At 38.0% G+C, this 12,010-nt stretch overlaps 1 protein-coding gene across 1 annotated transcript in view; it reads right to left on the minus strand.

Annotated features, from left to right (window-relative positions):
- Nucleotides 1-5,231: 5,231 nt before the first annotated feature.
- LOC139736038 (small ribosomal subunit protein uS11m-like) overlaps nucleotides 5,232-12,010 on the minus strand; it is an 88,232-nt gene continuing 81,453 nt past the window's right edge. Inside the window, exons 6-8 of the mRNA XM_071646782.1 lie at nucleotides 10,641-10,706; nucleotides 8,169-8,318; nucleotides 5,232-7,007 (exon numbers count right to left, since the gene is read on the minus strand). Of these exons, the coding sequence (XP_071502883.1) occupies nucleotides 8,211-8,318; nucleotides 10,641-10,706 (174 nt within the window). The 3' untranslated portion in view covers nucleotides 5,232-7,007; nucleotides 8,169-8,210. The remainder of the gene's footprint in view (nucleotides 7,008-8,168; nucleotides 8,319-10,640; nucleotides 10,707-12,010) is intronic.

The following is a 12,010-nucleotide window of genomic DNA, read 5'->3' on the forward strand; positions in this document are numbered from 1 at the left end:
GTGCGTATGTGTGTACCACGTATGTGTGTGTGTGTCCATGTGTGTACACAACCGATTATTATGAGCAGTCCACAGAACAGATATGTTGTAGTGTTTTGACCAATACAATTTTGAGATGCTGCAGGGACGATAAGTGGTGTTTTTTTTTTTTCCATAGGTGGAGTTTCTTGTTTTGTTAACACTATTAATTTTCATGTTCCTTTTAGCATAATAGCTAAGATAAGAATAATGAATGCTGCTTGTATGATGCATATCAAAACCATGAAGGAAATCCCTACACTATTTTAAGACAGTGAGAGTATATAGCAATGATGTGAATTCCCGTGGTCAAAATAGTTTTTTACTAAACATTTTTCCTTTATGTTTTAATGTTGGCATCATGGATGGGAAATATGTGAAAATTTCAACACAGCATTACAGTCCATGTTTAGAGCAGTTTCTTCAGAATCTGCTCCTCTGCTCATTTTGTGTTCTAAATTGTCTTCATTATGTTTTCTAAATACAAACCTTTGGCGGGCCATCTAGTTGGTAACTATGATTAAATGGTATTCCCACATGCCTATTACAGTCTGTTCGATTCACCTGCTTTGGGTCAGAGACGTCATAAAGTGGGTACAATGTATTATTAATGCAGAGCTGTCTCTCAGGTAGAAGTCCATCTCTTTGGAGGGTGGCCCTTGGGAGGTACACCACAAAGTGTGCTTTGGAGTGCATTTGCTTTTACTAAATCCATTCAGATGTGAATATGAAATGCAGGCAAAAATATGTGCGAGTGTTTATAAAGAAATTATTTAAAACAAATCATTCAAAACAAAATTCAGTACACCTAATTCAATACTAATATTATATACTGATATGCTGCATTGACTTAAAAGAAATGATTAAACACAATCTCAGACTTTTAAATTTTAGCACAGTCTAGTAAGAATATAACTGTTTTTTTAATCCAAAAATAAGAATTCATAGTTTCTACAGAACTCACCCCATTTCAATTTTTTTCAAGCCTGCACCTTTTATTATGGCATCATGGCGATAGGTCACAATAATGTTGCTAACACAAAGTCAATTATGACTGTGTGGTATACAAAACAGGAATCATTCAAGTTTTGATGCAGAATGCTGCAGAAAAACATTTGAACATTTGAAGGAAAAAGGCTGGGTAAAATAATGATCACCTAATTTCTATTTTCACATTGACTGCCCTCAAATATATTTTGACAGAGGGCCACACATATTATGTGGTAGTTGAATAATGGCACTCTTGCGACCCATTACCACAATCACCATAATTATCATCAAAGTCTCGAACACGTGGGCTGATTAAATTGCTGAATGAGGTGATCTTGAGATAAACAACTTGGCATTTGGTCAAAAATCTGGAGTTTGATATCTGACCTACCTTCTGTCTAATTTTGGAAGTCTGATAATATTTTGAAAATTAATTTTTTCTGTTCTATGAAAAAAAAATGTTTCCATGTTGTTTTGAACTGACCCACTATGTGTTGACGTCTGACTGCCTATGATCTTCAGATCTCATGTTTTTATCTGATGGCTGACTCCTTTGTTGTTTCTGTAACAGTTCCCCCTCCCCCCCCCTTTTTTTTTAAGTGTGAGACGTAGTTTGTGGAGCGGGAAAGCTAAGGGTCAAGAGAAGTCAGTGTCATGTAAATCACAAAATCAAAGTTCAGCAACTCCATCAGTGGTTTGAGGCAGCTGGTCCACATATGTCTCCTAAACAAGGGAATGCTGAAATATGTTATAAGTGTCGCCAACATGCATTCTCATTTTACAGGACCACAGCTGACTTCTACTCAGTGAATTGAAAATAAGACCACCAAGCTTTTTATGCAAAAAGCTTCTTTCAGTTGTAACTATATAAGCAGGCGAGTTACTGTATATGCCATATAATTAGCGAGTCTAAATTTTCATGAATCGGGACTTCCCGATGATTTCGTGAGTGGTTAAATTCGTGATTGTGGAGTACTGAACTGAACGAAGAAATCATGTGCTCACATTCATTATTTTCGCATGTCTTTAATTCGCAAATAGCACTTGACTCGGGAAATTTGTGAAAATAAAAACCTCACGAAATATTCTGCATATACAGTAACACCTGTGAAGAGTTTGATGACAAAATGAGTTAACTTCATTTTTGTTGATTTGAGATAATTGCTATTAAAGCTGCTCAAAAATAATGATAATACATTATGGGATATTTTTAATCATAACTTCACGAATATTCCTTGCTATGCAGCAAGTGAGCTATCACTGCAAAGGTTATATTTTGCTTTATCTGATGATGGACTCACTTTCGATTGTTTCAAAATGGCACTTCAGCCGTTTTGCGATCAAACTCTTCACTTGTTTTGCTGTGTGTTCTCATCTGGAGAATACATGTCAATGATCAAGATGGCAGAGAGCTGAGCTTTAACATTCTTTCAAGAACTCTTCCAGTAATGGTGGGTGTGGCTCTGATAGATCCTCCTACAGATGAAGCAACTCCAGAGAAGGGTTGTCATGGCAACCATGTAAAACTTCCTGTGGTTGTGTGTGAAGTGCCTTCAAAGAACCACACTTAACACGACAATCACAGAAAGGTCCACATGTAGCACACAGTCTCTCGTCCTTCACCTTCCAGATGGCATCATTACATGCTTGGCCCGGTGTCACCGTCTCCCGGCTCCTTGACGAGGTATCAGTTGCTTCCTGTGCTCCTCCTTGCTCCAGCTCCTCCTCCTAATTGCTCCAGCAATCCCTACGCTCTGTATGCCACACACCTCTCTGCTGCTGTTGTCACATTAGTAGCATAATTACCAGGCATGAAAGAGACTTGTTGTGTTTGTTTTGTTTTCACCTTCTACTATAGCTCCCCTTCAAGTTAACATGGTTTAAGCCTATGTTGGTCATAGATACCCTTTTTCGTCCCTTCAGTTTTGTGTAGGCAATAACATGAAAAAATAAAGACAATACTAGCACTGTCGATGACATGGTATACTATGGAGCTGGTGTTGGTATCACTGATGGTGCTGATGCTAAAGACATTCAAGTAATAATTTACAGTAAATAGTGAAGTGACTGTCAGAAATAGCAGGAAATGTGGTGATGAAAACAAGATAGAATTATGGTATATGTACACCTTCTTAATATCCACTTTAGTGCATGATGACATCCTGATTTGTGACATACTTTTATGAAATGTAACAAAGACAGGAAAGGAAGAGTAAAAAGAGAGATACAGCACACCTCTGGTCTTTGGAATGACTATGGCTGTGAATCACACAACATGTTGGATCTATGAAACACGATGAATGCAAGACAAAAAATGATCATGGTAACATGAAAATGACTTGGTTATTGAGAAATGACAGTGCACTGTCTTTCAAATTAGACATCTAAGTTTACCAACAGAAGATATGCAAATATTTATTATTTATTCATTAAAACATATCTATTCAGGATTGCTTGATCAGCATGAGCTGTTTTTCATTAAGGTCCTGAGAAATATATTTTCCCTCTTTGTTTGAAGATACAGGGCCTAGGCAAGTAAATGTAAATCTTGTAAATCAGCTTTAATGTCAGCTTTAAAGTATACAAATACCCTTGAAAATCAAATTTGTGTACAGCTAGAATACACAAAAACAGCCATACTTCACCTGTGATAGCCCCTGAAAGTACACATAATTTGATAAATCCGATCATATCTCTATAACAATTTGGCACTTATGCTCCGCACATTAAAGTTCTACTCCGTGAGCACTGGCACTGATGTGTGCACTTTCTAGCTTTACGCGTACGTTTTTGCTAATAGTGTCAAGATTACATGTTGACAGGTCAATGAAAGTTCATGCGCATGTACATATCACTATTGTTCACGATGTACTTGGAAAAAAAAATATTGATAGGATAATCATTTGATTGAAAGAATCGCCTGATCAACTAGTCATCTCAAGTCATTTTTGTTTTTGTATACTCTTTGAAATTTACATTTAAATCCCAATAAATATAAATCAGTGTCACACAACATTCTATTATTTTGCAGAGGGCATGTCTACAGTATATTCTACAAATATAGCAAACATAACACTCAGGGTATTGGTACACTTTAATGTATTAAAGCTGATCATGAAGTGCCCCCATAATATCTGAAAGCATTTTCTATTTAGTATTTCCTTCTACTCTCAAATCTCCCATACCAAACTTGTTCTACACTACAAAGACAGAGGAGTTAATATCAAAGATTAAGATGATTAAAAGGCACAAAATCATAGTTTAACTCAAGTCATTCTGTTCTCTCATCATGGATACCAACGTCCGCATATCACATGGAGATACTTTCAATGGGTGAAGTGAAGAGATATTTAATTTTTCAGGGAGCCTTCTGCTGGTTCAGGGATACTCGGCAGCTCCGTATTATGCTGGGAGACAAAAATATTTTGCAGGGAGTAATTATTCAGCGAGGCAGGCACGGCCCACACACAAGGAGTGGGAGGACTGATAATACCCCTCGCTTTTTTTTCTCACTCTCAAAATGTCACCAGATTTTTGAGGGGAGATTACCACGTTACTTCTGGCTATGCAGGCTGCCCACGTACAAATCTACCTTGCATGCCTAAAAACCTTTCCACCCAATCCATTTTCTCTTTCATTACTGTCTCTGCTTCTATTTTCTCATTAATAATCACCAGCTCAACTCACACGACTGACCTAAAATTACATAAACTTCCCCAAAATGACAGTTTGGTTACCTAATATACTGTTACCTAATCGCACTGAATATACTATACACATATATATACTTCAAATTATACATTTCTTTTTAAAACTCAATCACTTTCTTCAAAATATCTTTCAGTTGTGTGACTTAATCCAAGATTTGTGATCTTATCCCCCCTGATAGCTGCTTTATCCATGTGTGGTCAGCACAAAACACCTGTACAATTGTAGTTGATAATCAAAAACTTTGACAAAAGTAATCTTGAATAGAGGCATATGTCCATAATGAAATGCTTTAAAACTGGCCTGAACATTACTAAGGGACAGAGTATGAAAAAACAACAACAAAAACAAATGCTGAAGAATCCATTGCACTGTATAATGATCTGATAACTTGAGCCATTCATGATGAAGTTAATGCAGTATTGATAATTAGATAACAAAGAAGGGTATCACTCTCCGCCTCCCCCCTCCTTCCCTCCCCTCCCCCCCCCCCCCCCAAAAAAAAACACCCTTTGCAAAAAAAAGCCACCCTTTAATGTGAACAATGAACATGGTTTGCCTGCTGGAAAGCAGATGCACAATTATTCTAAAATTAGGGATAAAAGATCTGCAAACAGGCTGATGATGAATTACCCAAACAACTGAGATGAAGACAAAGGAGACTGAGAGGGGGGAGATGGGGAATGTATCTTGACAGGAGCACTTGTAGAAATCTGCTATCTTGATACCACCTGTTTACTGAATACTGTAAACTCTTATGGGGTGGGCACATTCAGGCGATTCCACTGTGATGAAACGGCCATCCAGAGGGCTGTAAACATCCACAGTCCGGGTGGCTCTGCCCCAAACAGATTTGTCTTCAGTCATCCTTGGGGGATAGAGATATGTACACTGGAGCGCAAGTTTACAATCTTCGCAAACTGCACGGGTGCAGTTGGTTCATTTTTTCAAATTTCTTCGCTCTTATCACACTCCTCCATTCTCCTTTCATCTCCCCTGGCTGTATTTAAGTCCTACTCCAAGAGATAAAATATCTCTTCAGCCTGCTCATATCTAAAGACCAGATCACAAATGGACTTTTTCTTCCAAGAAATCAATTTCAAGATCCCACATTGCTGTTTTGTTGGTGTGCTCATTGGGAATATACATGTCATGTTTTTTTCTTGGGTTAAATCTTTGATGAAAATAAAACTTTTGGCAGCTCATTCCATGAGGGTGTATCTCTATCATGGCACATGAATCACTTTATAACATAACGGTTTCCGAGATAGATGTTTTGTCCCTATGCCATCAAATTATGAGGAAGTTGTAACATTCTTTAAAGCCCCAGATGTCTAGCAATAGTCAGCAAAGCATGCTCATCAATGCATCATGGCACCATCATGAAATGTGTTACTCAGCCAGAAACATTTCTCTTGGTTCAACTGGATAAATTCCAAGCAGTGTTTCCCTCAACTCCACACCACTGGAATACACCCTAATTGAATCATAAACTGACTGCGTATCAAACTCACTCCCAGCAATCATTTCACAGGAAAAGCCAATGGAAACAAATCAATCAAGAATGGAAAAGAAATACAACCACTTCTCTTAAATACCACTGTTCTTATTTATTCCTAAAGATAAGTTACATATTATTGGAACAAACATTGCATGGCTTTTGGTCATATACTGTCTCACACAAGCAAGGAAAATCTTAATGGCCCGGGTAGCAGAAATACAATTGTTACTTGTTTGAAAATCTACAACTTCTGCAAATAACAGAACTGAAAGGAGGTCAAACTACTAGCAGGTCACACAGTCATTAAAAAGTATCAAATGTGATATTACTGGCTACGATTAAGAAGATCGTGACCATAAGTTTAAGTGTACGTTTTCAAAACATAACTCCCCATTGATATATATCTTTTATTCTCCATTTTATCTTCATCCCTACAGCCCTCTCATCTGATATTTCTTTGTTGTTGTCCTTGTTGTTGTGTTTTTTTCTCTCCCTTACTTTCAGGAGTGCTGAACATATATCGGGCCGGTAATTGCTGTGGAAGACCTTGTCCTTAAATTACAGCCAAATGAGAGCCACCACTGTGTGCCACGTCTTCATCCGGCTGCTGGGGAGAGCTCTGCCTTGAGGAGCAGCCAGAGAAGGGGTGGAGGTACCAGTCTCGCTGATTAGTCCATCTGCCCGGCATCTGCTTTGCGCATCAGGACATTTGTGGATCACTCATCACAGTGCGATTGTTGTGCAGCCGCCCGGCACTTATCACACGTTTAAAGGGGCACATCAGCGCATTCTGTACGGTTTTACAGGTCACAGGAGATGGGAGAGCAACAGCGATATCAAGGGCTGTGAATAGTGATGAGATTGTGGTATTTGCTCTTACTGTTCCAGCATGCATAAATGAATACTTTGAAAAATGCTTGGGACTTCAAACTCCCTAACAGTCGAAAGAGGTACTGAACGCTAGATGGTGATTAACATGATCATCAACAAATTGCACTGTATTTGTTTTGTTTTGTTTTCAAATTCTGCCTTTGCTAGATGTATTCTGAACACATCATCTTTGGTATCAAACATGTTGGTTTAAATGTGACATATGCCACTTGCCAGAAAGGCCTATGGGCCAACAAGAAGGTAACTGATTATATGCAATCTTCACATATTACTAAAAATATTTGATTAGTAAATTACAACTTATGAATACTGCATTAGTATTATCATACATCAGTCACACCCCCACACAAAATATAAATAAAACAAGTCCTAGCCTTCAAGAGAGACAAGAATACAATCTGAACTACTATATACCATCTTACTGCCAAATAAAATGCATTTTTATCACATCTAGTTTCACAGGACACAAAACCAAAGATACACCAAAGATACATTTCATGACAATCTAACCCAGAAGAGAAGGATAACTTTAATGCTAAGAATGAAGATTGAGTGGGAAAAAGATGGGGGGGGGGGGGGGAATGAAGAAAACATTGCAACATTTATTGGTTTCCACATAAAGCACAATAAGAATTATTCAGCCCATCATTAGAATGCTGCAACATGGTCTTAACTCCATAAATCAATTAAACAAAAATGGCAGCATGCCAACAGCACTGCACTGCACTCAGCTGGATGAGTTCATTTGAAGCACTAAGTGGTTAGCATAAAACACTGAATTATAACTTCATGGATGAATACATCTACCACAGTAAATTAATCTTCCCAAACAAACAAATTATGACAGAAAGCAGGTAGTTTCAGTTTGGTTTTTGCTGTCATAGTGATGAAGAAAACAAAACAAAGCAGTTGATTTATTCAAGAAAAAAAAAGGTTATTTTCTTTGGCACCCAGCAAAAGAATATCTGTATCAATACTGACGAAAAACAGTGATAACAGCAGAAAAATCAAAACAGAGGTGCGAGATGCAACATGAAGAACAAAAGAGATTGTCACTTACAATGCACCTTTCCACGTCCATCTGGAAACTTGACATGACAGCTCAGAGTCTGCGGGCCTTGCGAGGGCGACATCCATTGTGAGGGACTGGTGTGTTGTCGGTGATGGAAACCACGTCAAGTCCACCCATTTGTAGGCCCTTGATGGACGACTATTTTTTTTTTTTCAATATGTGTTTTTCCAATGGGATGCATGGCAGTGGATAGTAAAAAAAAAAGAGCAGAGGAGAGAGACAAGAGAACTGGTGATGTACACTGACATAATAACTTGACTAATCATGGACTTACGATAACTTGGAGCTGATGGACGATGGGCCGTCTGAGAAATATCTCCGACATTACTGTCTCTTCTGAGCATTCAAACTCTAGTGACTTTTTTTTATATGTCGATGCATCCAGTATATTGGCATGGGATAAACAGGATGTCGTCCAACCCACGGCACAAATCATGACTGTATTTGGCATGTTTAAGGGATTTCCACTGCTGGGAAATTTCAGTTTCAGTTGTAGTGCTCCCAGCATCAACCCTTGGACTAAAAAGGGGAGGGATAGGTGTGGTTGATCGGCCACTGGCAAAGTAGTTACAAGTCTGGATCCTGCCCAAAATTGTGTTTATGTTGTGCATCTGTACTGTCACACGTTTGTGCAGCACAGTCACATTCTTCTACTGCCTTGTTAAAAACAAACAAACAAACAAACAAACAAACAAAGAAGAAGAAGAAAAAAACTCTTCTATACTTCATGGAAAGGAACATGAAGAGTTTAAAGTTTGTGTGTCCCTTTTGCAAACCTGAAAATTTGATTCCTTTCAGAAGCTGGTATACTGTGGAGGTAGGTAATTCAGACCTTTCCTCAGAATAATAAAACTTGAAACTTCTTTTAAATGTGATGAAGGAGAAAACAGTACTACAGATTTCCAATGAATTCATTTGGAGAAAAAAAAAATGTCAACTGCATCCTCAGTACAAAAGGGGAGCACATTCTCTAGTGAAATGGGGCTAGTTTTTCTTGTTCCTTTTTAAACTCTTAGATGTATTACTGTAAGATATCATACATGATGGTGGGTGCCATTATTCTTCAACCATGCAAAATTTCTTGACATTTGCAAAAGGGATATACAATGTTTAAAAACAGTTGAAAAATATGACCCTGAGGAAGCCTACATCCACAATGCCAAGCATGAACCTAACTTAGTCCAATATTTCATCAAAATAAGAGGTATGGATACTGATTTTGGCTAATTGCTATTCCTTGCGGCCTCTTCAAAGATGGAGCAAGTCCTCAAAATATCATCTTTATTACTAAATAGGGTATTCCTACCGTGTGTTGAATAGCTAGTGATTATGAAATAACAGGATTAGGGGAAGTATTGGTAGATTATTTGCAGACAAGCTGCCAGAACAGGATCTATAGATATCGATTGATTGCAAAGTTGAGGGGTTAAGGAGTAAGAATTGTGTTTGGGATTTTACCAACCCATTTCTATTGGGAAGTGATTATCGTGAAGGTATGGAAAACACGACATAATATGCTGAAAGTAGAAACAGGAGCTGGAATGGTGGGGAAGTTCGAGATATACTATGGCAGGTGGCGTCAGGTAAGACGATGAGCATAAACCACAACACACTGAGCTGAAGGACTAGAAATTGTCAAGTGTTCCTCCTTCAAGGAGCATTTGGCTGGAAAGACCAGGAACAATCTCACAGGTAAGATTTAAAAAAAAAAATGGGGGAAGAAGAGGAGGAGGTGGAAATACCCAAGATCCATTCACACCTTACATGGTAAAATGTCCTGCAACAATATGTAAGTTAATAAATAGAAATTACTTCATGCTATCAATCCCCAGTGTTTTATAATGGTACACACCTATTGCATCATTACTAGCAACTTGCATCATGTCTATTTTTCTCTTCCTTTAATGACCTGAATGCTGAAATCAAAGCAGCCTGACAAGTTGTGGCTAACATCAAGGACACATGAACAGGTCACTTGGCCATTGAAAGGGTTGACCATCTAATGAAGACAGTTACAAAATGATTGGGCGGGGGGGGGGGGGGGGGGGGGGGGAGGGGGAGGGGGGTTGAGAGAGGAGTGGAAAAGGACCAGTGCTATGTGAGATTGTAGGATGTTGATAATGTGACTTTATTTATGCCCAACATTAATTTGACCACATAGGGTAACAGCATAGAAAAACTAGCTTAGAACATTCTCACACCTATTTCATCATTGAAGAAAAAAGTAGAGATAAAAAATTTCATTTGAAAATATCAAATAACTATAAAGACCATGAACCTTTATTAGAGAATGCAGGAACAATAGTGATTCATTGCTGATCAAGGTATTTCACTTTCTCCATGTAACCATGCAAAATGAATGAATGAGTGGTTTTAATTCTGTATCAAACAGTAGCTTATTAGCAAAAGTCTGCTGGTCTTTTGCAGAAAATGTAACTTTATTGGAGAAATCACACTCACCTGCCTGCCTGGTCCAATCCCTTTGACAATGACACGAACTGTGGTCATATTCTTGTCCAAGGCTTTCTGAAAAATATCAATGGAATGGGAAGAAAAGGACCAAAAGAGGTTATAGCAATAGCAAAAGGTTACCCATAGCTCATGGGTTAAGAAAAAGGAAATTTTCAACAAGACCAGCACATGACTCAGAGAAATAATTATGTCACTTACCTTGATTTTATGGGACATGAGTGTAAGAGACACTTGAATTATGCAAAGATAGACCATCAGTGGTTTACTGATGTATTCAAACTTTAGTCATATCTTGGTTTTTAAAGAAATGATTCTGACAACCAGAAAATGTGCATGAGGTATGTCTGACAAAGGGAAAAAGAAATATTGTGTGCAAAACTGAATTCTAAGTATTGCAATGTGCTTTGCTGGAACAGGTGAATTGGACAGCTCACTGCTACATCCTTTAATAGAGAGAGAGAAAAAAAAATACATGCATTTGCATGAATTCATAAACCGACTTCTCAATATCTCATTCAAATCATTTCACTTTATGAGCCCATTGCCTACAAGAGCTGAATGGATTCTTATGTACAGTCTATTGTAATTACAAAACCTTGCAAAAAAGGGTTTAGGAAATAGAAAGGACTAGAGTTCAACAATGACATTGCATTGCACAGTGCAATCAGATGTGTGGTTGTGCTTTTCCAGATTTTTTATTTTTATTCAAAGGGCCCAAAGACAAGCCAGAGATCACAGCCCACATAACTAGGGGTATCCAGCTGTCCTCAAAGCTAATGGTATCTGGTGTGGCATGTACAGAATGTCATTAACAGGCGATGGAAAATATACATTCTGTGCTGGAAGACATCAGTCGCATGTTGTGCATATGTGAGCCATCACCTCAACAGCCTGATATAGTCACTGAATACTGATTTCCTGATTCTCCATTTTGTTTCATTTTGTTGTTTGTTTGTTTGTTTGTTTTTTTGTCCTCCAGACTATAGTGGTTTTCTCATTGTATAGAATTTGTTCCCTTTTACTTTAAGATTGCACACAAAACAAACAAATACATCATGGAATAAAATATCAAAGCAAGCCCCCTCCCCCTAAATAACAGAAAACAAAAACAAAAAGCACACACACACACACACACACACACACACACACACACATACACACAGATCTGAGAATTAGTCTGGGAGGTATTGGCAGTCTAGCGTGCTTGAGATTACTCAAATACCATAGTAACACGCTTCATAAATTGAACAGTTTTGAATATCAAAACATTCTCATTCTTATGAAGTTCTACAAAAAGTAGTTGATACATCCAACAATTCAATCCTGGACAAGTATGAACTTTCAATTTCTTTGGCAAG

Source organism: Diadema antillarum, unplaced genomic scaffold (genome assembly GCF_040938485.1).
Source record: "Diadema antillarum isolate AM-2024a unplaced genomic scaffold, OU_Dant_1.0 seq00000620_RagTag, whole genome shotgun sequence".
Lineage (NCBI taxonomy): Eukaryota > Metazoa > Echinodermata > Echinoidea > Diadematoida > Diadematidae > Diadema > Diadema antillarum.